The sequence below is a fragment of the Psammomys obesus genome, unplaced genomic scaffold, assembly GCF_907164565.1.
Source record: "Psammomys obesus unplaced genomic scaffold, mPsaObe1.curated_primary_1811, whole genome shotgun sequence".
Taxonomy (NCBI): domain Eukaryota; kingdom Metazoa; phylum Chordata; class Mammalia; order Rodentia; family Muridae; genus Psammomys; species Psammomys obesus.
Window position 1 is genome coordinate 50664914 of NW_026585504.1, and position 27011 is coordinate 50691924.

Genomic DNA, 27011 nt, shown 5'->3' on the forward strand with positions numbered 1-27011 from the left:
AAACTGTTGCTCTATAGTACAACTTAAGATCAGGGATGGAGATACCTCCAGAAGATCTTTTATTGTAGAGGATTGTTTTAGCAATTCTGGGTTTCTTGTTATTCCATATAAAGTTGAAAATTTTTCTTTCCAGGTCTGTAAAGAATTGTGTTGGCAATTTGATGGGAATTGCATTGAATCTGTAGATTGCTTTTGGTAAGATGGCCATTTTTACTATGTTAATCCTGCCAAGCCATGAGCATGGGAGATCTTTCCATCTTCTCATATCTTCTTCTAATTCTTTCTTCAGAGACTTGAAATTTTTTTCATACAAGTCTTTGACTTCCTTGGTTAGGGTTACTCCGAGGTACCTTATGTCATTTGTGGTTATTGTGAAGGGTGTTGTTTCCCTAATTTCTTTCTCAGCCCTTTTGTCTTTTGTATACAGGAGGGCTACTGATTTTTTTTGAGTTAATTTTGTATCCGGCCACTTTGCTGAAGGTGTTTATCAGCTGTAGGAGTTCCCTGGTAGAGTTTTTGGGGTCACTCACGTATACTATCATACAGATGATCTTTGAAGATCAAAAAATGTGAGTTTGCTTGCCATGTCAGTCAACTAATGAATAGATTAGCAGCTGTTACTATGTCTGAAGAGTATATCAGGGACAAAGGTACAAGATTAATGTATTAGGGCTAATAACATGGTCAGTGGAAGAAGGTCCTAAAAGCTTGAGAACCTGAAAGACTCGGATCCCTGAACCTACAAGAAAGCAAGGCAGGCCCAAGGGTGGGCTATAATCCCAGACTTTGGAAGACAGAGATAGGAGATCCTGAGGGTAAGCTTGTTAACTAGGCTTGATGATTAGTGAGCTCTATGTTAAATCAAGGGACCCCCACCTCAATAAATGGAATTTGAGAACAATTTAGGAAAACAATGCCAACTTTGGGCCTCTGCACAAACACTCATTTCCATCTGCTCATAGACATGTGCCTATAGATATGCTAACAACTATATACACGTGAAAAAAATTAATATTTGAATTCCTTTAGTGGAAAAACTAAAAATCTCTCCCCACAGAGATCCTTGGATGAGAGAAAACATGCAAGAAACAAGCCCAAGGTCTAGAAATATGGAAAGTGGGAACTATACAAATGACTACTCAAGGGTCAGAGACTTGGACTCTTATACTCAGCACCACAGGTTTCTAGTCCTTTCCAGCATTTGTTGTACTGCTACCCTCATTAGTGTCCTCTTAATAAATATCTCTGTAGCACTCACTCTTCCTATCCACCTGTTCCAATTCTTTATTCCTAGACACACAGACTGGGAAATCCCAGCTGGTATGCTCTAAACTCTGATTCACAGCTCCAACACTATAATTCAACTTCCTCAAAGACAGTGTTAGAGTACAAGTAGTTCATTTGTAAGGTAAAAATCAAAGGACAAAGGAGATAGGGTGTGGACTTCTAAAAAAAAAAGTGACAGAAAATAAGATGTATTCAAGTGTGGGGAAGAGCCCCTCACAGAGAAATGACAATAACTGTCATTGTATTTGCTATGTATGCTATGCTGTTTTTGATGGCTCTCATGTTACATCTCAGAAGATTGTTAAGAATTTTTTCCTTTTTAATTATTTTTTTTATTAATTACATTTTATTTACTTTGTATCCCCACTATAGCCCCCTCCATTGTCCCTCCCAATCCGGCCCTCCCTCTCTGTTCTCCTCTTATGCCCCTCTCCAAGTCCACTGGTAGAGGAGGCCCTTCTCCCTTTTCCTCTGACCCTAGCCTATCAGGCCTCATCACTGCATTGTCTTCCTCTGTGGCCTGGTGAGACTGCTGACCCCTCAGGAAGAGGTGGTCAAAGAGCCAGCAAATGAGTGCATGTCAGAGACAAGTCTCTGTTCCCATTACTAGGGAACCCACTTGGACACTGAGCTGCCATGGGTTACATCTGTTCAGGGGTTCTGGGTTTTCTCCCTTCATGGTTCTGGGTTGGAGTATCAGTCTCAGAAAAGACCCCTGTGCTCAGATTTTTTGGTTCTGTTGTTCTCCTTGTGGAATTCTTGTCCCATCCAAGTCTTTCTGTTTATCCCTTCTTTCATAAGATTCTCTGCCACTCTGCCCAATGTTTGTCAATGTGTCTCAGCATCTGCTTTGATACACTGCTAGATACAGTCTTTCAGAGGCCCTCTGTGGTAGGCTCCTGTCCTGTTCCCTGTTTTTCTCTCTCTTCCAATGTTGTTTGGCTTTCTGACTAAGGATTGATCATCTTATCCAGGATCCTCCTTCTTCCTTAGCTTCTTTAGGTGTAGAGATTTTAGTATGTTTATTCTATATTATTTGTCTAACATCCACTTACAAGTGAGTATATATCATGCATGTCTTTCTGCTTCTGGGATACCACACTCAAGATGATCTTTTCTAGTTCCAAACATTTGCTTGCAAATTTCATGATTTTCTTGTTTTTAATTGCTGAGTAGTATTCCATTTTGTAGATGTACCACAATTTCTGTATCCATTCCTCAACTGAGGTTCATCTGATTTATTTCCAGATTCTGGCGATTACGAATAAAGCTGCTATGAACATGGGTGAGCAAATTAATATTATTTTTGTCTCCTTTGGTAAGTGAGGCAAATAAACTGGTTTTGGAGGTGACTTGTTTGGAATTATGATAGGGTAAGATCAACTCGGGGCAACTCAGATTATAACCAGAGTAGATACATAGTTTGCCTATAAATGAAGTTTCCAGTGAGATTTCTAGAAAATTACTTGTTTATGTCAGAAAGAGGGAAGATTCTTCCATGGCTATTAAATGAGCTGGAAAGCTTGCTTCTCTGCTTATGGGAGGCTCCATTTGATTCTAAGCTGACAGGATCCTCTCTTCTCATTAGGATTTTTCCCTGCCTATCCATCCTGTTTCAAGGTAAACTGAACGAAGTCCTGGCTGGCTGAGATCTGGATGTGTTATGCTTTCCTTTTCCTCACACAACTACCCCTGATTTCATGGAGTTTAGATATACAAATCTATTTTTTTTAATTTTTTGATTATTAAAATTTATTAACTTTGTTTCCCAGCTCTAGGCCCCTCTCTCATCCCCTCCCAAACACACCCTCTTCTCTTCAGACCTGGAATCACCTGGGAACCATCTTAAAAGACAGAGATCTAGAATGCATGAAAGTTGTTTGTGTTCCAAGTTTTCTTTCCAGCCTCAAGACAACAGAAAGTCTTATTTTTTTATTATCAGATCTCTCATATTAAAACATCCCCAGTTAGTATCTAAATATTGTGTGTTCTTGCATGCCAGGAAATGTGCAAAAAAACACACAACATAGGCCTAATTGTACTATTTAATTATCAAACTAATAATGGACTAGACAGATGATTAGGCTAGGAGAGCACTTGCTCACTTATGTAGGAATATAAGATCTGCCCCTAGAACACAAACAAAAAGCTGGGTGTACTGGTGCACACTTGTAATTTTTTGACTGGGGAGGAAGAGACATATTGCTTTTGGGAAGCTAATCAGCCAGCTAGCCTGGCCTACATGGTGAAGTTCCAAGAAAATGAGAGAATGCTCTCAGCAATTCAGTCTGCATTTTGAGCCAAGTTTCCAGAACAAATTTTCTAAGACAGTGCTCAGGTACTTTCCAGCTCATTCCCAGCTTCCAGACCTAGGACATTCTAGGCCTGATTTTTCAAATATGCTTCCATATGATATTTCTTGAGTAAACAGCTCCTTGTAGAAGAATCTTAATTTCACTTTTATAAGTTTTTAATAAAATAGTTTTAACCATGATTCAGGACATGGTTTGGCATTGGACATAGCAGGTCTACATTCATAAAATTTTCATATGTCATAGTGTCACAGAATGTTCAAGCCTAGAATAATCTTCAAAGACCACTGGGTCATCCCTGAAGTTTGAAGGAGCTTGAGTTCACAGGGAACAGGTTTCGGCAGGTACTCAATGTCATATAGCATGGTAGTGAGCATAGAGGCCTTCTGCCTCCTACCCTACTCCTTAACCCTACTATGTGGCTCTTGGGCCATACTATCATCAGCAACAGTTCTTCTGATGGATCTTTGAGGTGCATTGAGAACTTTTCTTGTTATTGTTGTAAAATACCCAACAAAAGAACTAATAAAGGAAGGGTTTATTTTGGCTCAGTTTGAAAGCACAGTTGATCCTGGTACATAAGTCATAGAGGAAGAAGCATGATGTGTCTGGTCACATTGCAACCTCAGCCAGAAAACAGAGACAGATAAATTATGGGGCTTAGCATGATTCTCTTTTTATATAGTCTAGGAGCCCAGAACATGGGATGATGATCCCCCACAATTAGAGTCATGCTTCTTCAGTTAATCCTGTCTAGAAAGTCTCTCAGACATGCCAGAGGTTTGTCTACTGAGTGATTCGAGGTGATTCTACTTATGTGAAATATTAGTATAGAAAACCAAATAAAGACAGGCTGAAAATAAGCTGTTAACAGGGCTGAGAAGACAGAAGAATGATCAGTGGTGATCAGGAATGTATTCTTACTGATAAAAATATTTTGGAGTGAAAAAAAAAAACTCTTTGTTGGTAACATAACTGTCCATGAGCTATATGCTTTTAAATATTTTGGAGATGAAGCAGAACTTCAGATGTTAGCTATCACCTTCTGCTTTGTTTGAAACAGATCCTCTTGCTCCCCACTATTTATCTTAAATTAGTTGTCCTGATAGCTTCTGGAGGGGTTTCCTGAATCCACCTCTCATCTTGCCATAGGCACATAGGGATTGCACTTGAATGCTACCATGTCTGGTTTTATCTGATTTCTAGAAATACAAACTCCAGTTTTAATGGTTGTGCAGCAGCTGCTTTATCTATTGCAATACCCAAAATTACTGGTGAAAAAAGTGCTATGAGACTGCAGTTGTGTGATAGGCAGGCAACGGACACATAAACAACCTCATCATTGGCATCCGTAGAAATTGGTGAATTAACAGACTTTTCCCCAGCAAGTGAACCAGGAGTTCTCTCTTCTGTGACATGACTCTCAGCACTTCTGCCACTCCAGTTAAGAGTGGACATTTCCCCTGGAATTCTACTTATCCCAAGACTGCTGGCCTAGTGGTAACACTGGAGTTTTTGTACTCAAAGGTCAGACCTCTCCTTCATAGTTCTCAGCTAACGGATCTAGACCACCTGTTCTGAAACTTAAGCAAATAGCCCAGGATCAGCAGAAATACATGGAAGTCTTACAATAAGACTGGAAAGTCTTTAACTTGGAAACACAACTGATGTCATGAGAAAAAGCAAGCAGACTTGCAAAAGAGCTTAGTTGGCACAATGCTTTTCTTGCAAGCATGAGCACCCCCTTTTGATCCTCAGAAACAATATAAAAAGGCAGGCATGGTGGTAAATGCTTGAAATCCTGTCAATATGCAGATGGAGACAGGAGGCTCCTTGGGGCTCATCCACCTTAGCCCACTTTGCATTTTCTAAGCAAGCAAAAAACTCTTTCTCAAAGAAGGAAAGAAAGAATAACTTCCTAGGTTGACAGACATACATGCATGGATACCTGCAGACACCTGTGCAATACACACACATGCACACATGCACATTCACAAACATGCGCGTGTGCACACACAGAAAAATAAAATTTTAAATCTGGAAAACAAACATCTGAACATCTACGTACAAACACATACATATATGCACAAACATAGGTACAGATACAAGTTCATGTAAAAGTTTATATATATATATATATATATATATATATATATATTTATATATGTTCTGACATATACTTATGTATGTATATATGGACAGGAACCTATAGTTATACGTTACCACAGATACTCATGTATATAAACAAAGGTTCACAGGTACATATGCTATATACATATATGTTCATCTACACAATCATGTATTTTCATTTATGCACACACATACTGCTGTTGCTGGAGGTTGTTCTTCAAAAAGTTTATGAGTTGAAGGCTCAGTCCCCAGGGTAGTGATGCCCTATATCACAGAGCTCTCCAAGGAGATGCATGTCTTCCTCGGGAGACTGTTATTACAGATCTTGAGTCTGACCTTGTGAATCTCTTTCTGGCTTCCATTCAAACTGTACATACCACATGCAATTGGTCCATACAGAACCACATAATTCTATTTAGACTTCAAGGTTCTAAATATGTTAACTAAATAAATCCATTTTTTCCTGTAAAAATAGTCTATTTTATTCCATTAAGTCAAAGAAATAATACGCTCATATAGATAGACATACACAGGTAAATGCACACTTATAAATATAAACACACAAAATTATACACATGAATACACACATATAAACACATACAAACATGCATGTGCACAAATATGCTCACACATATGCATATACCATTAGATAAGTAATTTTTGAAGAGATAGTTAAAATTTGGAACAGCATATTTATCTCCAGAAGTTTAGCTTTGTGCTCTTCTGTAGCAAGGCCTTAAGTAGGTCCTAGGAAAACTGCTGTACAGACTCATGGCCTCAGGTCCCAGCTTTCAGAATGCACCAAAGAACTGCCACAGGTTACAAGATAATGTAGGCTCATGCAAGAACAGATCACACAGGCAGAGTTTCCTGGCCTGATATCTAAAGCCCCTGATGGAATACACTTGAGCTCTAGCCATTTGTCCATCCACCATGCTAAGATACAACTTCTCCACTGTATCTAATATGGTGGAATTACCTAATTATCCTCAAGGAGGGCATGACCCTCTAGCCAGGGTCTGCCAGGCTGCCACAGCCTGCTGTCTACACTTCCACTCTTGATTTCTCCTTTTTCTAGAGATAATGGCTTCTATACTTTAGAGATTACTTGCTCTGTAATTAGCTCCTTGCAAACAATTTTATTTTTCTACTAGAATTGGACATTTAAGACCAGAAATGAACTCAAGCCTTGAAGACTGTTGCAGTACACCTGACTGAAGATCAGTATATGTCAGTCACCATGTGCTCATTGATTAGTTTCCATTCCTTCTCTAGGCTCTCCTTATTTACCTCCTTCATGGATGGGGCAGCAGGATTCACCTGCCATTAAAAAGAATGGAAATGGAAAAAAAATCAATTTAGTTGACATTTACAGCTGAGTCCAATTCCAAGCAATTATGAGAACCTCTAGCAAGATCAAGGTTTGGGGTGACCTAGCGTCCCACCTAGCCTAAATCTGCTTCAGTCTTGCTACCCATGATCTTGTATCCTGAAAAACACCCCAGTCTAGGGAAGATCAGAATGGCATCTGTGGTGTTTTGGGTGTTAAACGTTCCTCATAAACTCATATATGTGATCACTCCATTCCCAGATGGTGCTGCTATTTGTGAAGCTCACAGAATATTAGAAGGTGGAGCTTTGGGGCAGAAGTAGTTCACTAGAATCAAGGTATGAATGCTGTAGCTTGGCTCCACTTCCTGTGATCCTTTTGCTTTCCGAGTGCAGATTCAGTGTGATTGACCAGCTTCCTACTCCTGATGCCATGCCTTCCCTGCCTAATAGCACTATGGATGACAAGGTCTTATCACCATGGAACTGTAACCCAAAATAAACTAGGAATTTCACAAGTTACTTCCTGTTGTGGAATTTATCACAGGAACTTAAAAAAAAAAAAAAAGGATGGATTTTAAAAATCAGTTAAATGAATGCAAGACCCCTCCCTTCTGCGCTTGGTCTTTAATGCAAGAATGATAAGAATTATAGAGTAAAACATGCATGCAATAAATGCAGACCATAAAGACCTGATCATGATGTAGTAGTAACAATCAGAGTGTACATAGGAAAGAGAGCAGAAAGCCTACAGTCTACCAGGGGAGAAGCAGGTAAGGGATGCAAATCAGGAATACTGAACAAATTCAAGGGTTTCTGTCGAGATTGGGGAATCAAGGGCAGTTCTCAGCGGCTGTGGACCAATAGAAGACCACCACTGTGGTGTCTTTTACTCAGTCAACATGACAGGATATAGGATCACAGGAGACAAACCTTTGGGTATGCCTGTGAGGGAGTTTTTAGATTGGCTTAATTGAGGAGGGATGACACATCCCCGCTCTGGGCAGCACCATTCTTTGGTCCAGAGTCTTGGATTAATAGAAATGGAAAAGAGAGAGCTGAGTACCAACATCTATTACTTTCTATCTGACTGTGCATCCAATGTGACCATCTGCTTCCCAGTCCTACCATGACTCCTCTACCATGACAGACTGTGCACTATACTATGAGCCCAAACAACCCCTTTCTCCTTCAAGTCTGGTAGGTCAGGTGTTTTGTCACAGCAATGAGATAAGTAACTAACAAAACCACTATGCATGTTGCAGTGAGAACCCACTCCATGTTAAGCCAATATGTCTGTCTCTTCCTGTGATCAGACTGATCAAGTGCAGATCAGCAGAACAGGACTGGAGAGCTTCAAGGAGGAAGGCAAGATAGCTTTAGAATGTGTTGTGATGTATGCCCTGAATCAGCACACTTAGATGAGGCCCTCCAAAGTTGTTCAGGGAGTTTATTGCTATTACAAGAATTCAGTTCATTGCCTTGTCAGTATTGACATTTACAATACTAGGTCAGACTCCCCAGGCAAAGGGCAAAGAAGTCAATAGTAGTGCCCTGGGCAAGATGAGAAATGCCAGCCAAGAAAGACTAAAAACAGAAGCATTGTGGAAGCTTAGAAATAAATTCTGTCTTGAAATATTACATGGCCCCTCACTGCCTACGACTTGCTGGTCAGCCAGCCACACTCTGTAACCCTGACTCAACAAAGAAGTTTGATTAAGCCTAAGGAACATTACTTATCCTCTGATCTCTGCATGTACACACTCATACACATACAGGCACACAGACACAAACAGGAATCTGAGATTGATGGTAAGAAAGCTTTAATAAACTTTTCTCCCAGATTTCTACATTGTCAGTTAAAATGACTCAAAATACTTTAAGTACATAGACTAATTAATAGAATAAAAATATTCACAGACTAGACACACTAAAGTACAGTTTTCCTTTATTAAAAAGAACAAAGGTTTAATGTCTTATTTAGCTTCAATAAACAAGAATCTAAAATATTTTAGAATATGTGTGCATATTTTTGATATTACAGGATTCTGTCTAGGCAGTAAGACATGGTGCATTATTAAAGTTTCGGGTACAAATGAAGAGGAATGAGGGACAACCACGGCAGAAGGAAAATCTCCTTCTGACTCAAGGGGGAGTAAAGGACAAGTCATGTTCTCCAATGGTGTGACCGCAAGTGGAAAGAAAAAGATGAATGCAAACAGTATAGGAAAAAGATATGGAGTCAGAGGGAACTTGGGAAGAAGAGAGGGTTAAGCAAGAAGAATGTGTGGGAGAGAACAATGAGGGTGAGTGTGAGCAAACTATGAAATCAGGAAGGAACACAGAAAATAAAAATCACATAGCACAGTACTAACATTGACAGCATTTCTTCTGAGAAGGTCTGCCAAAGATTTTAATGTCATTGAGCTTCAAAAATCAAATTTATACTCTTGTTCTGCTCAGAAAAGAAAAAAAAAAAACGAGAGACTGAAATTATCCTAATCAGTATCTCCATGTGACACCTGGTAGAAAAAATGCAAACTTTACCAAGAAGCAAGTGCTCCATTTTCAACTCTCCAGGTTCTCAGAAGTCAGGTCCAACTAAATGTGTATGAACATGTGTGTGCATGTGTGTATCCTCACATGCATGTACACACATGCACACATCCCTATCCACCCAGACACAGCACACACAGAATAAAGAAGCCGCCAGAGGACAACCGCAGAAAACTGCTAGTAGCAGAATTGGATCCCCAGAGACTCAAAGAGTGGAAGTGGCAAAGGCAGAGTGTTCAATAATGATTATCGCTATGCTTTACAAACAGGTGGAAATCAAGGACCACAGGTTTTCTTAATTTAGAGTTTTGGTGGCCAAACAATATCATTTCAGAAATAAAGACAAGCTTGATTGGGAGCATTTTGACTTCCAAAAGCCAGTCTGCCGGCAGCAGTGTGTGGCTTGTTGAGGCAGCAGCGGGACCAGCGTCCTGCATGGCTGCCTTTGAAACAGTCACCTTTCAGAGCTGACTTCGGGCTATACCCCAGGGGGATGGGGCATTGCATACCTCTTGATTTCTGTGCGGGATGCCAACAGCCTCTGAGCAGCAGCCAAGGTCTACAGCATAGTTTTGGTTGTAGATGAGCCTATTGGGAAGACTCCTCTCTTATTATTTTTACCAACTCATGCATGGTGACTCAAGGACCATCCTCAGCTGTCAATTAAAGATGGCAGTAAGGCCATGTTTGCATGTGTAGGACTATAAATATATTTTGAACATGTTAAAGGGCTTGATCATGTATGAGATGACACACTATTAACTTGCGTTTGTTGACCACCAAATATTAGGACTTTAGGTTTTGTCCATGTTAAGATGGAGTCTTAAAAGTCAGTCGACAGGATCCATAGCTTATAAGGCTATACTATAGATTAATAATGTTACCATATCTAGAAAATAAAACCAATCATATTTTAACCTTTTGATAGTGAAGATATAGCACAATGACCAAGTTTTAAAATAAATAAATAAATGCCTCTAAATTTAATGCATCTTAATTTAGGTTATTGGTAAAAACTTGCACATAGTAACCCCTGAGTTATGAGTTTTAAAACCAAAAAATATAGTAGAATAATATAAAGCAATTTTAAAATTACATTTGAATTTATTATAGCAAACCTATTAGCCAGAAAGCCTAGTGGTGAATCTGGATCATAGTCAGCGCATGGCAGGAGAAACAGCATTTTATTAAGTTAGGAATTGATGAAGACATAGACAGTTAGACATATATTTTAAATCAGCTCAATTAGAATAGAATTTTATAACTTTGAAATTTTAGTATTATATAAAATATATACACAAATATATACACAAATTATGTGACTTGATTGGCCTGAAAGGAACAGGCTAGCTTTACAGGTTTCTTTATAAATTCTATACCCCATGTTAAACTAAATTCTCCCAGCACTTTTACAGAAGGCAGGAGGAAGAGTGGATGAATTGAGACAAGACCCCCACCCCCTTGCAAAGGAATGCAAAAAGTCTCCTCCCAGCTATGGAAGAGTGTCCAGATCTGCAGTCGAGATAACTAACGTTGCTTAGTAACCGGTCCAGCCATCACAGCTCCCCTACCCAGCTCCCATCGGGTGGGACCGGATGGACTTGGTGCCTAAAATGAACCAATCATTTTAAAAGTCAACTACCCAATAGAGTGTTGCCAAACTCACAACCTCCAAGATTCCCATGCTCCTTCCTTTAAAAACCTCAGACTTCTCTTTCTCCTGGCTGTTCCTCGCTGGTTTTTGTGGGGAGCAGCCTCATCACACAATGGCTCAATTAAACCTCTTGCTATTGCATCGATGATTGGTCTCCTGAGTTCTCTTCACCTCCTTCAGGAAGTTAGGGTCTCCACCTTAGGCCTAACATTATGGTGCATGGGAATATTGGGGTGCTGAAGGGAATTTCTGGACACCAGCTATCAGAGGATTCATCTGAGTTCAGAAGCAGGTACCGCGGTTGAGTTTGTCTTTGTCTCTCATCTGTTATGTGCTTGGTCTGAATGCTAGTTACTGGCCGTGGCAGGGCCGGACTGACAGTGGTAGCGTTGGGTTTCTGTCTCCCCTGAAGCTTTGCTTCTAGTCTGGCTCTCGAGAATCAGAAGAGTGATTTGATCCACTCGCCGATCCAGGGTGTGACCAGACCAGGTGCTACCAGGAGAGCCCTTCCCAGCACAATGCACCAATGTTAGGACCAATGAAATGTTGGAGCGCACAGATTTTATATGAAAGAGTTTTAACGGATGGAGATGAAGAGAGAGAGAAAAGGAGAGAGCGAGACATGATGGAGGAAGGGACGGGGCACCCCAACAGAGAAAAGGGAGAGAGCAGGGCAGAATTAGAGAGCAAGAGGGCAAGAGAGCAACAAAGTGGCAGGTTGATCCTATTAAGGAGCAGCTTAACCATGCCTGTCAGGTGCTATACCTGATCGGCAACATATGATGATAACATAGGTTGATAGGCAGCCCAGAAGCAGGCTACCTAAGTACTGACATTACCTAAACCTTGATAGAATTCCTCTAGTTTTCTCTAAGGCCTACGAGCCTTTGTCTAGAGTCGCCATTTTGTAGAATGGTTTCACCCCTACATGCAGGTTTTTGCAAAATAAAATACTCTTGCCAAATGCACATGTGAGTGGTGGTCTCCATGTGGTGATTTTGGGCTTAACAGCATGATGAGAGGAGAAAACAGAATCCCTGGAAACTTTAATTCAGAATCTTCTATACTCAGGTAGGAAGCATAGAACAAGAGATCGTGTTTCAAACAAACTAGAAGAAGCGATGCCAGAGGCAGTTGACCTTTAAAAGCATCTCATGCCACAAGCGTGTGTAGAATCATACATATGAATGTGCACACACAATAAATACTGTACACATGAAGAATACTTAAACTAAAACTCTACTGTGTGTTCTACACAAAATCATACATAAGGCTTGAAAAAGAAAAAAAATATTAGAAGTATGAGAAAAGGTAAGACATAAAGGAAAGGCCTTTTGACTATATTACTTGTAAACAATATATTTAAGCTCTAAAATAACTAGTTAAAGATCATATATCACTTAAGATATCCAATTATTTAGGAAAGTATAAAAATTCACTGTTATACTGAAAGTAAATATTCTCAGATAGTGAAAATTCACAAAACCCAATGGAAAACAAGAAGAGAATTCTGTCTTTCTAATATGAATTTCAATCCTCATTCTGCTGATAAGCTTCCTACTTCATACCTTTAGTTTAAAACTAAGGAAATTCAAGTAAAAAGTTCACTAACTAAAAAACATTAATAATTGTGAAATTTAAATTAAAATGTTATTTAACTTTATTACTTGATTACCTTCTCCCTGGATTACTAACAATTAACCAACAAAATAATTACCACAGATAACCAAACATTAGCCGTGAACTAACCAATTAATAAAGTAGGCATGAATAGGATTCTGCACCATTGCTACATGTGTATCTTTGTACATCCTGTTTCAAACCTGCATCAAGACATCAGATGGAAGCAGAGTCCTCAGATGAACACACCAAAACAGAAACAACAAATCCATTAATCTTAACAAAGGCCACTGAGAAGTATAAAACAGAAAATCAGACCTGTGACTTTGCCTAGGATGAGTGACCTCACTGTCCGGAACTCAGCTCCTGGGGAGAATTTATAGCTGAAGAGTTGCTGGTCTATCTGTAGGAAAAGGAAACAAAGCCATCACCCCAGGTTTTCAGAAGGTGTAAAGCACCCCAACTGGTAAACAGCCAACAGTCTCTCACAGGGCAGGCTCTTCTCTGGAGATTCTCTCTCAAGAGAGATTCTACATGCCCCACCAGTTGTCCCACAATGCACACAAAGGACCCTTTCTTTGCTCCTTGCAAACTAAGGTCTTTCACAGGTTTCCATTCCCTTTGAAACCCCGCAGAGCTATTTTCCCATATTTATGTCCCTGCTGAGAATTTCTCACCAGATCCTTCTCTGAAAACAAGTAAGCAGAGAAGCCCATTTGGTATGTTCAATGAGTCCCAGCAGTGCTGTCCATTTTCACTTCCTCCTCCCCTCTTGGTCTAACAGCCACCACCTTTTCCTTTTCCTCCATATCCCAAACCTATACCTTTTCTCAGGTGTGGAGTGTAGGACTTCATAGTAGTGAAATGTAGTTTGACACAGTGTGGCTACACATACTGCTGCTCCAGACAGGGTTAGCTTATCACTTTGCAGTGGAAGGCTTTGATTTCTAGGGAGCTCCTTTAGCAATCACCTCTGGCTTCAGCCACTCCTGGTTCTGACTGCTCCCCTCTTGTTTCTCCTTCCTGCACTGCCCACCAATCTATTTCCATTTTTCTCAGTCTACTCAGACCCAGCAGATTCTTTCAATCTCCATTTTTTTTTGAGGGGGAAAGAGTGTGCATACGAGTATATTATTCACAAGTCAGCAGACAATTCCAGGTGCCATTTCTCAGGCAAGTTCCACTTTTTTTCTGAGACAAGGTCTATCTTTGGCCTAGTGAGAGACCAAAGAATTAAAAATTATTATTATTATTATTATTATTATTATTATTATTATTATTATTATTATTATTATTATTTTAGCTATTGGTTTAAAGTTTAAATCACAAGCCTGAACAAAGGCCAGTCAGGTGGAGACATGTCCAGCCACCTGTGGGGAGGAACCAGCCTTACTGTATTCTTTTCCTGCCCACTAGAGATACAGTTGCTAGAAAACCAGCCCAGTTCACCTCTCTCCCCTAGGACAGCCAAACAAGGGAAGACAGACCATTAACGGTTTAGGGGGCCTTCCTATAGCCAATCAGTTCAAAATGCAGTATTCCCTTTTGTGTTTCTACCAATAAAAGCTTGCCAGGCAGGAATTCCCCCAATTTGGGTGCTCTGGGAGGAACTGGAATCTTTAAATCACTTGCCCACCCTGAGCACTGGCCTCTCAGCTTTCAACCACTGCAATGATGAAGGTGTAAGCCCAAGCTATCGCTTGTAATAAAAAGATCCTCATGTGTTTTGCAATGGACTCAGCTCCAGGTGTTATTTTAGGGTCCTGAACATGACCAAATAGGCTAGCCTACTGGACCAGCAGGCTCCCACGGAACAGCTTGTCTCTACCTCCTCTTTCACCCTCACAGGGATGACAAGCATCTCTCCTACATTGTTATAAGGCTTCTGGGATCTCAACTCACATCTTCATGCTGATAAGGCAAATGTGTCATAAACTGAGCTCTGCCTTCTGTCCTCCAATCTCCAGTATGAACATCCAAACAATATTATTCTCATCATTTTATAGTACAGAAGCCAGGCAGGAGGACAGACAGTCATACAGTGGGCTGAGTGAGTTAGCTCTGGGTAGGGAAAACCAAGTGGATCAGGACTAATACCTGATCTTCCCATCTAGGTCCTCCTTCCATAACTTTTTACCTATGTGCACTGAGTGACTCTCTTCAGGAACCTCCTGACTTTGCAGTTATCCTATAACTTTAGTACAAGCTATTAACCTCTAGTGTATGATTTATTTCTGTTTCATCATTTTTAATTAGACTGTAATATTTTCTATTTAGTATACAATGTATGAAACAGTACTCAAATACATACTACCAACTGTTTTCTCCTTACAGTGCTATGAAATAAATCAACAGAGAAAGAAAAGCCCACCAACATGAACAACTTAGCCAAGTCACACATTAATACGTAAACAGATGTACATGGTGATGGTGTTACTGGACTTGGGATCCCTCTCTGTGTCTCCACGTAGTCAGGTTTGTCTACCAGTCCTTGAAAAGGAAATTTTAGCAGGCAAATTTACAGAGATGGGAACATCCAAGAGTGTCAAGGATCTTACTTGGTGGCTGAGTGCAGTGATAACCACATGTCCTTTCTTTCTGACTGGTATGCAGCTTCCTGAAATGCTTATTTCAGGTTAATCTGGGACTAGGGATAAAGCTGTGTCTTGCTGTTGTTGTTGTTGTGTTTGTTTGTTTTCTTGCTTACACTGAACAACGTTTTTCTAGATTGAAAAGAAAACATACATATATATACATACATACATATATATATGTATATATATATATACACACACACACACACACATATATATATATGTTGGCTTGGGATAGTGGTAGGATGGTTCAACAAACCAAATTGACGATAAAAACAAAGTTTCTACTCTTTTCTTTTCTGCTTTCTTCAGCACTTTGCAAATAGCAAGTGGCTGCTTATTATTAACTATTAATTGATTGGTGAAAATTACATAGAGAAAGGAAACACATATATTTTACTGGTCTCTCTGTGTTCTACTTTTCTTTTCATTTCTGAAGTTGAAAGAAAAAAATAAAGGTATTAAAATATCATTTGTGAAATGTGAATGAGAATATGCCCCATTTTCATGTCAGAGCTTCATTAAAGTTATAAACAAACAAAGTGTTGGTTGTATAATTAAATCAGTGAAGTATTGGTCACCCAATTACAAGGACCTGAGGTTAGTCCCAAAAGTCATGTAAAATGTCAGGTGTGGTGGCATGCATTTGTAATCCCAGCATTTGGGAGGAAGAAGCAGGGAGATCTGTTGAGCTCGATAGAGAGCTAACCTAATCCCCTTTGTGTCCTACGAGACCTATGATCCTTGGATCATAAATAAATAAATAAATAAATAAATAAATAAATAAATAAATAAATAAATGAATAAGGAGGTTGGTGTCTTCTCAGAAAATGAGATCTGCTCTTGTCCTTGGGTCCTCACACATTACCCACACATATTACACAAACAAGAAGTTATAATTACAAATCCTGTCATTCACCAATTAAGGAGCTGCACTTTCTACTCTACCCCAAACATTTTCATAGGTATACCCTTTACTCATTTCTGAATAGGTAAGGGGTTTTTTTATGGTATATGGAAATTATTTGTGTTGTGTATCTGATAACTACTTCTGAACTTCCATCTAACTGGAATAACTGATAGTCGTTCTTACCTTCTCCCATGGGCCACATCAAATTATTCCCCATTGCTGCTATTCTGAAATTCTCTCCATGGTTCCCCATGTGGCAGGTTTCAAGTGACAGAGAATCTTTCTGGCAGATATTTGCCTTACATCTCACTTCTAAATATACTTTTCTATGCAGTGATCTCAAGGAGTTCGAAAAGCACGGCTCCAGCCGAAATACTCCCAAGCTTAAACCCTAAAATCATACCACTTATTTTGGTTTAAGAATGACGTTGATAGAAACTAGAGTTGCCTGGAAGAGAATTTCAATGAAAATTTGCCTACATTGAATTGACATGTTGGACTTGTCCATAAAGAATTATCTTAAGTTAATTGATGTGGGAAGACCCCTCTCCTGTTGGGTAGCACAGTTTTCTAGGCAGACAGTTCTAAAGTATATGCGAGTAGAGAAATCAACCTGGCACAAGCAAGTAAGTGTGTGTATATACATTATTTCTCTCTGCTCTTGAATGTTGATGTGACTAGTTGCTTTATGTTCCTGTGACCTTGACTTCACTCTTAATGGTGGACTGTAACCTGGAATTGTGAGCTAACGTAAACCCCTTCTGACCGAAGATGATTTTTGTCTGTGATATTTGCTATGATAAATATCACAGCAACAGAAATGACAACTAGAACACCTTTCCTTCCCCTCAAGGTCACAACAATCCCTGTCACATAGCACCTGTAACCATGTGTAATCTACCCACTTAGTTTACAAATATTTACTGAAGACCTGCTGCTTGGGGACTGTTTGGTAAAGAGGGAGCTCTGCAATAATCAATGCAAACCAAGTTCCTGTTTTTCTGCTTATATTCTAGAAGAAGGCTACAGGACACAAAACAAACAAGTAAATTGTATTCCATGTCAGATAGCATGAGTTACTAAGAGAAAACAATAAAATGAGTTAAGGATAATAGGCAGTGTAAGGGAAAAGTCAAGGTAACAGACTACAGGACACCAGGAGAGGTCTGGATAAATCTAGACATTAATACATTAGCAAACGCACACCACTCAAAAAGATAAGATTGCAGAAAATATGCATAAGACAGGCAAACACATGACTATAGCTGCAAAGCACTAGGAGTCTAACAAAGTCCTGTGTGTACCACTGGGTAGGGAAGAGGAAAGAAGGCCCACAAAGAGACAGTTGTGGTCAACTAATGGGGTAGAAGAAAGCTCAGGGAACAGGGGTAGTATTCAAGCAAATTGTAAGTCAAGTCCCAAAGGGTGAGGGCAATCTCTACATCAGATGTCAGTGACATAACAAGAGAGTCAAAGGCTGGCTTGCCCCATGATATGTAGCAACTGCCTCTGTTGTAGGAATGCTCGGATCCAGTGAACCATGGAGTGGGCCTGACCTAGCCGCCATGAGGGGCATGTATCATAGGTTTGGGGGTTAGAAACTGTGACTTCTGGGGCACTATCTACCTTTCAGTTCCTGAGAAACTGAGGCACTTTCTCAGATAGTGAAGTGTTTTTCTGTATGTTCCCTTACAAGTCAAGGTGGCATGGATGCTTAACAGAACAGTTGATGTTAGCCTTTAATTTTGTGTACCTTGTATAGCTTGCAAAACATCGTATCTTGGCAACTGCAACTGTATCAATCCTGGCAGTCACAAACTGCATTCTGTTTCTGATAAGAGTATAAAAAATCTGATTATGCTCAGTAAAACTATCACAGCCTCAGTCTTTCTGTGGCCCCTCAAACCTAAGCCTGGTTTCATAGTTTGACTGGTCAGATCAGTAATCTTGGCCTAAGTGAAATATAGTATCCTACATGGAAGCTCATTAAGCTTGGTAAGTAAATAATTAAAAGGCTTCAGGAAGTCCTTGAAATTTGTTAGATAGGCTAGGACTAGGCCCTTAGCTCCCCACAATTAGTTGCCTGAAACAAGCATATTCCTAAGCACTGATACGCCTTTAAGCTGGACAGTGCATGCCAGGCTGCCAGGTTAATGACTTGCCACCTGTGCTGGAGTGGATTTTGTTGATGTAGCTGTCTTTAAGTCATTTCTACTTCTATAACCCCTCCTTCATAGTCCTGTTAGCAATCTCATTACAACTCATTGGTTCACTAATATGGGCTTAGTGCCATTCTTACGTTGGTTTTGCTGTTTGATTCCTATATGGAGTGAGTAGACATTTTTTTCATGCTTCCCTAGAAATATTTCACACAATACTTCACCAGTATATCATGTAAAAGTAACTTCATGTCATGAGTAGTACAATATTTATGTAATATGGTGGGACTAGGGAGAAAGATGGTAAAATAATCTTGATTGTCAGCTACATGGAACTTAGAATCACCATGAAAACAAAATCAAGCATGTGGGGAAGTTTAAAGATTTGACTAATTGTGGTGGAAAGTATGTGGCACCATTCCAAAAACTGGAATCGCAGAATAAATAAATACAAAGTAGAAAGTAAAATGAACACTAGCATTCATCTCTATCTGCTTCGTGACTGGGAATGGAATGTGACCAGCTCCCTCATTATCCTGTGGCAATGATGTATATGTACTTGCAAACTGTAAGCCAGAATTAAAATAAGCTCTTTCTTACATTTTTTTTCACAGTGAGGAAAAAAAATTAACATGGAAGATGCACTTGGGGAATATGTATATATCTAATCTTCCAAGAAATTTGGCAATAAAATTATAAAGTCTACCAATGTGAAAATCTGATGAGAAGTGGATTTCTTCCCTGGAACCAGAAGCATCTCTGTTGGTTTGCTTCTTTCTTTCTTTCTTTCTTTCTTTCTTTCTTTCTTTCTTTCTTTCTTTCTTTCTTTCTTTCTTTCTTTTTTTTCATTTAATAATTACTTGGTTTGTGCTTTAGGGAACCATTTGGTGGAGCTAGGAAGTTGTTAAAAAGACTACTAGAATACAGGAGGATGTTGGGTGTTAGGGCTGTGTTTGTGAGAAGCCCATGAGATTGGACTCACAAGCATTAGAGAAGGCCTTAGAGCTCTGGGCTATTGTGTTTATCTGTGAAAGGGACAGAGCACACAAGCTCTCAGGTCCAGAGAAGAGGAGATAGGCTAAAGAGAATGTGTGATGCCTCTTCTAACGGATACATAGTTCACAGACGAAGAGAGAAGAGTCACCTTCTGAAAGAGAAGAGGCCATTGCATTTGTTGGTGGCAAGTCAAAAGGAGAGCATTTGACTTGACAAATTTGGAGAGTAATGATTTTTTTTGTTATTATTATCATTATTTTATTATTTATTACAATTTACTCTCTTGTATCCTGGCTGTGGCCCTCTCCCTCGTCTCCTCCCAATCCCATTCTCCATCCCTCTTCTCCTCCTATGCCCCTCTCCTAGTCCACTGATAGGGGAGGACCTTCTCCCCTTCTATCTGACCTTAGCCTATCAGTTCTCATCAAGACTGTCTGCATTGTCTTCCTCTGTTTGAGGTAACTGAGAAGCACAAAGACACACATGGGATATACTCATTCATAAGTAGTTATTATATGTATGATATAGGAGAGTACATGATGAATGGATTAAACTTACCTAAGCAAAATGGTAATTGCCAAGCTGATTAACATTTTCATTTTAAGTTATGATCAAAGAGGGGTGGTGTAGACTTTGGCTGGACTTTATTAAAATCTGTCCTGCTTTGCTGTTGCCTCTTTAGACAGAGTCACTACTATTTCACAAAAGACTTTTCTCAGACAGCTTTGACTATGCACACATGAAACTTTCAAAAACCTTCGCTATCTTTTCTACTCAGCCAGCTCTTCCTTGTCATCAAGACCCAGTTTCTACTAGGAACTAAGTAGTGATGTGGAACAGAGACCTGTGTCTTCCTAAGGGCTTCTATGTTACCTGTGCCCTCCTCTTTACCTGCACCCTATGCCCACTTTTGCTGCAACCCTTCCTACAGTACTTTCGTCTTTGCACACATCCCTTCTTCACTCAATCTGATTAAGAGTTGATTAAAATTGAATAAAATTAGAATTTCAAGTGTTTCTTTCTCTCTAGTAGTTTCTGATGGAATACTCAAGAATTTGCATTTCTAGCTCTATCCAAGGTGATGACAATGTCAGTGAAAAAAAAAAGAGCATAGCTAAAGGCTGGACTGGAGTCTGGGGAAACTCTATACTTCAGTGTGGGATTGAGTCAGAATCTCAGACATGTTTGGTGGAGAAGCCTTGGCATGTAGACTGAGTGGAAAGTTGAGAAGTGAAGTACCTGAATGGAAAGTTCTGGCCCCTCTCGGCTAATCTTCACCTGATGAACCCTTCTGTTGGCCAAATTCTCTGTGCTGATGGTGAACACATGACTTTCTTCCTTGCTTAGTCCATACCGAACTTGTAAACTTCCTTGAAAGAAAATAAAGGGGGTGGGAATAGAATTAAGAATAGCAAGTAAAACATAGAAAGATGTGATCAAAATGTTCATAAATTGGTCATTTTTGTTTCATGGGTCTCCATAACTAGGTATTAATTATTTTTAAATCCATACATTCATCAGAGTTAAACTACAGACTTTTGAATGCAGATATTAATTAATGTGACTGCGTGTTGGTGTTGTTTTTATAGAAGGTGTTATTTTGTTGTGAATGTACCATTTTAAAATGCTAGTTTGAGATCATCACAATGGTGTAGACTTGTAATTTCAGCACTCTGCAGGTTGAGGCAGGAAGGTTAGTGTTTTAGGACAGTTGGATTACACAGTGAGACTCTGCTAAAAAAAAAACAGCTAGAAAGAAGAGAGAGGTGGAAGAAAGGAAGAAAGCAGGGTACAAGGATGGAGGAGGAGAGCGGAAGTAAGAGATCTATTTTGATAAGCACACCCAATGTTTTGTAATGAGAATGTGAGGACATGAACATGACATGGCTACTCTCCTTCCTCCTTCTGAGCTTGAGAAAGTGGACATTTCTTTGTTTTTATTCACTGGAATGGAATGGAATGTCTCTAGTTTAAGCATGGTCTGGTTAAGGCATGATAAACACTCTAAATATTATATCTCCTTAGGAAATTCAAATTCCTTAAAAGAGCATTTTTCACGTAATTTTCAAGGATTGTTCACTATCCATGAGGTCAGGAAATCAGGCCACTGAATCTTAACTTCAGAGCTTATATAAGGAAAGAAAGCTAAAGGGGATTTAGGAGAGTCCGGAAAAGCATATGAAAGACTTTCCTTTCTTCTCTCTCTCTCTCTCTCTCTCTCTCTCTCTCTTTTCTTTTGTATGTGAGGAGCAGGAAGAGGATCCAGGAAGACAATGCACTACAACATAAAAGAACAGATAATGCAGTATAAATATCCTTTTTTTTTTTTTTCATTTGAAAGCTACTCTATATGAAAACAGGTACTGTGGAAGACCACCATTAATTGGCTTCTTTTTCCCAGGCACATTTGCTCATTTCATCTCTCCAACATCCTGGCTGAATGAGCTGGATGAGCAGACTGGCTCAAGTGCATAACATATGTTCCTTTGTCCACTCCTGTGGAGTCAGCTGCACTGTATAATTGAATTCTTCCTCAGACACCAGAAGCTCTCTCTTTGAGTACACAAGAGAACAGAAAATGTGAATAGAGTATAGTGTCATTCGCTGAGTGACATGAATGAGAAAAGAACATTTACTCAAATTTAGGTCAATAAGTATGATTCTGATCCATTCATTTACATTTCATCATTCATTTGGCCTTTATCAACACATTCATTTTTTTTCCATTGCTGTCAATCATAAGAAAACTACAGCCTGTGTTGGTTGGAGCATCAGTCTCTGCAGGCAACAAAGGACTATGCATAGAGAGGACCTAGATCCCCTGCTCAGATGTAGCCCATAGGCAGCTCAGTCTTATGTGGGTTTTTTAGTAAGGGGTGCAGGGTGTCTCTAACATGGACTCAGAGGCCTGCTCTTTGATCAGCTCCCCCTGGGAAGGGCAGCCTGGCCAAGCCACAGAGGAAAATTATGCAGCCAGTCCAGATAAGACCTAATAGGCTAGGGCCAGGTAGTAGGAAAGGAGGACTTCCCCTATCAGTGAACTAGGGGAGGGAAATAGGGGGAGAAGAGGGAGGAAGGGGTAGAACAGGAAAGAGATGAGGGAGGAGAGCTACAGCCTACATACAAAGTGAATTTAAATTGTAATGATAGAAGATAGAAAGATAGATAGATAGATAGATAGATAGATAGATAGATAGATAGATAGACAGACAGATAAAGACTGATATTCTGAAACATCATCCCAGTGCTAGCTACTCTTTTCCTTTCTCTGTACCTTTCTGTAATAGTTAATATTCATTACCTCTATCTTCCCTAGGGTTCTCCATGTCACACTGATCCCTCAAAACTACACAATGGTAAACACTTTAGGTTTATAGTCCCAGACATAGCAAATTGTCACAGGGAATGCACTGTCAACATAACAAACTAAAGAAAAGGCTAAGTGCCAGGTCAGAAGTGTATTGAGAGCAATACATCATACTGCATTTATCTCCCACATGGTGTCATTTTTCTCACTAGTACACACTAGCAGGGATGTGCATATTCATTTCTTTCCATGAATACAGAGATTTGCTCTTTACAATGCAGAAATTAAAAATAAAAGCGATTGCTGAGATGCAGCCAGCTCCTCTTTTCCAAATATATTCCTGAAATAAATATTTGTAATAGAATGCATGTGGTCTCCACAAGTACCCCATAAAATTTCGGTGGGTTCTTTTAATGTTGACAGGCTCAAATTATATCTATCTTCTTTTCCTTCATTTTTTTATACCTTTGATCCAAATCTATCTTTATTCCCTTCTACCTCTATCTCTCTCGACTGTCTCTCTGTCTCTCTTTCTCTGTGTGTATGTTTGTGAGAGAGAGACAAACATGTGTATGTGTATGTGTAGTAAAGATGGTTTATTACTTTCATTCCATCCCTTTTCCAACAGAGAAGGACAGAAATGACTGTCAAAAGTTGTTTTCTGTCCTCGACACACATGGCATGTCACGCCACACATCCATATAGAAACACACAGTGAATATATTAATATGATAAGAGAATCATTTATTGAAAATGATAGAGCAAAATTTCTCCAAATAATAAAAAACCTCACAAAAACAAAAACGCTAGAACTAAGCCTACTAATAAGGATGTTTTTCAATGTAACTTCATTTACATCTTAGTAAGTGCACTTCTCAAACTGGACAGAATTGCATCACTTGCCTTACTAAACAAATTTAATCATGGTTGAGTTTCTGCCTTCCATGTTCATCTAGAAAGTACTTTTTCCCCTTTATTTTACAGATACAAGAAAACAAACCAACAAAAACAAAGGGTTGGGAATTGAAGAACTTCTTAATGAATTTATTTAGTTTTTAGAGTCAGGTATAGATACTAAATCTAGCTCATTCCAAAGGTCTTATGTGTCCCTTAGAATGAAACATGCCGAAATACCCAGTTATCCCTGTGCAGAGGGCCTTTCAGTGGGGAGAGATTTACACTTTATTCTCCTCTCTTTACCCTCATCCTGCAGAATTCAGCATGATGTTGTTTTTCTCAGGAAACTACCTGGACTCTCTAAGCCCATAGGGCTATTATCATTTCTATCCTAACAAATACTGTATTATATTGACCATAATCTGTAAATTCTCTAGAAGTCAGGACACATCTTTTGTGGTGTGGGGGGCATTAATTTGTATGACTATAAAGTGAGCTTATATGCCAGTGTGCATACCCATTTGTGCACCTGAGCAGGCTAAAGGTCAACACTGAGTGTCTGCTTTGATTTATCCTCACCTAAATTTTTGAAACAGGATCTCCATTGGTTAACTTAGAGCTCACTGACTGGTTAGACTGGTTGGCCACAGAGCCCTATACATCCTCATGACTCCACATTCTCAGCACTGGGATTTTAGTTGTAGCTCACCAGACCTGGCTCTTTCATGAACACTGGGGATCCATGCTCAGGTCTTCATGCTTCCACAGCAAGCACATTTTTTGACAAAGTCATCTCTCCAGGCCCTTAGTTCTGTGTGCTGTGTTTTTCTGAAGTGTATGCCCTTAAAGAGTTTGTAATCTAGTTGAAGGAGACTGAAGCAACAGTCTTTCTTGTGCTGTGACACGTCAATCAGGGATAAGGTACGTAAGCTCATATTAATCATCTTTGCCACTGAATTAGGGAGTAAAACTTTCAGGGGTGAGGATATATCTTAATCATAAAGCACTTGGTTTTCATATGGAAGACCCAGCTTGGGTTGTATGCTCATTGCTCCAAAGACAAACACAAGCAAACAAATAAAACCAACCCATCCTTCAACCTCATTTAGTAACACCATCATCCATTGACTGTGCATGTCAGAATCACCATACATATTCTCGAGTCTTTCCTGTATTTCTTTCTCATCAAGGTTGCCACCTAAAGATTCCACATACAAGACCTACTAGTCTATGTAAAGTCAGCCTTGAAAGTATACTCTTCCCTCATACTTTAAAATACCTTGTCAATACATCTTGCTGTGAGTGCTGGCGATACATCTGATTTAAGTCATTTCTCTCCATCTCTCACTTTCATGTATTTTTATACTATATAGTCAGAATAAACATGCAACTTGTGAACCAATACCATTGCTTAAATTGTTTCAACAGCTCCCCAATGGCCTCTGACTATCTCAATTATTTGGACAGGGTTAGAAGACCATCTTTCATTATGTTCCTTTAAACATAGTTCATTGTACCCTTTCCCTCACCAAGTTCCCTCAGTATCATATTTTCTTTTTTTCCCTGCTGTACCAAGCCTGCATAGACCTTTGACGTATTTCACTTGTTTCTTTATTCAGCTGGATTCTCCTATACATCTTTTCCAGGACACAATTCCTTGTTCACTAGTTAGGCCCAAAACAGTGATTTGTTTTTTATGCACACATATGCCAGTTTTCACTGGTGGTCAGTGTCTATTGTGATAGAAACAATATCAGACTCCAGTATTTGTTATTGCTATCAACCACAGATCTTCCAGTATATGAATCAATTATGTACCTCCCCATGCTTTACCTCTTCTTTTACTTCTTCCCCTAAGATCCTGTCTCCTTTGTAAGATGTAAGAGATTTAGCTTCAAACTTAAATGTCTTTCAGGGATATAAAATTATCATGGATGTAAAATAATATTGTAAACAATAGTATTTACAAGAGAATGGCACTGGCATAGAATCAGACATCTAGATCTATGTGAAAGAATAAAGAGCTCAGAGCTAAGTACATACACACAAAGAAAAAAATCTTAATGTCTAAAAATATTTATGTTCATTCATTGAGAATTTCATAGATGTATTTTCATCCTATCCATCACACAATGACCCTTCCAATTCCTCCCAGTCTATTTCCTTACAAATTTCTAGGAATGCACAAAGGGACATGGACCTCCTCTTTAATAAATGGCAATGAAAGAATTAATGAAGCACACATGAAAGAGCAAAATGAGATCTCTTTTAGAAGTTTTTCCAAAGCTAAAATGTATTTTCAAAACCTATAAAACTCATACAGAAAAAAATATGAAATACATTCCTTAAAGATTACAAAGTAAGAATTAAAGGTACTAATAGCTGAAAGATAAGTTGGAGCGCATCAACTTGATATGCTTCTTATCCAGATGATTAGCTAGGAAAGTCACTGGTGTGCAAGCCTGGTGACACGACTTCCAGCTCCAGAACCCAGGGAGAAGGAGAAAACTCCCTCCTGAATGATGTTCTATCCTTCCACAAGTGTGACTTGGCACACATGCTTACACGTTCATAAATACTTCATAGACCACATACTCAGAAACAATACATGAATTAAATATCATTTCCAAAAGCTTCTGAATACCATACAAAAGAACTATTATATAAAAATAATGACCGACAGAATAGGAAAAATCACTTCCAAACAAATTATCCAGCAATGAGTTTACTAACATCTAAATACAAAAAATAATTTACTACTCAACAGTCAGACAAAACAACCTGGATTAAAAGGACACATCCTGAATGAATAGTTCAAAGAAGATACATATTATCCAAAGGGAAGAAAAAGTGCTCAAAGAAATGTGAATCAAAGCCATAGTGATATGTGATTGTATATACATTGGCATGAATATTTCTGAAATGACAGGAGATAACAACAGTTAACAAGACAACAAAGAAAGAGGAACTCTTATAGAATATGCATGAAAATGTATAATATATAACTTTTTGGAAAACAAGGTGAATGCTTCTATGAAAGTGTTTAGTTCTATTAAAGTGTGTCAGTGATGGGCTGGCCCAGTGGATAAAGGTGCTTGCTGCCAAGGTAGAAGAAATGAGTTTGCTAATCCGGACCCTTGGGGTAGAAGGGGAGAACTGATTTCTGCAAGTTGTCCTCTGACCTCCACATGTGCATTATCATGGCATGTGCAAACACACACACACACACACACACACACACACACACACACACACACACA

General features: G+C 39.2%; 1 protein-coding gene across 2 annotated transcripts in view; it reads right to left on the reverse strand.

The window, feature by feature from the left end:
- Positions 1–27011, reverse strand: part of LOC129672149 (contactin-associated protein like 5-1) — a 784596-nt gene that overhangs the window by 29767 nt on the left and 727818 nt on the right. For both annotated transcript variants that reach the window (XM_055601442.1, XM_055601432.1), the window contains exons 20-21: positions 20787–20917; positions 13207–13291 (exon numbers count right to left, since the gene is read on the reverse strand). In XM_055601442.1, the coding sequence (XP_055457417.1) occupies positions 13207–13291; positions 20787–20917 (216 nt within the window). The remainder of the gene's footprint in view (positions 1–13206; positions 13292–20786; positions 20918–27011) is intronic.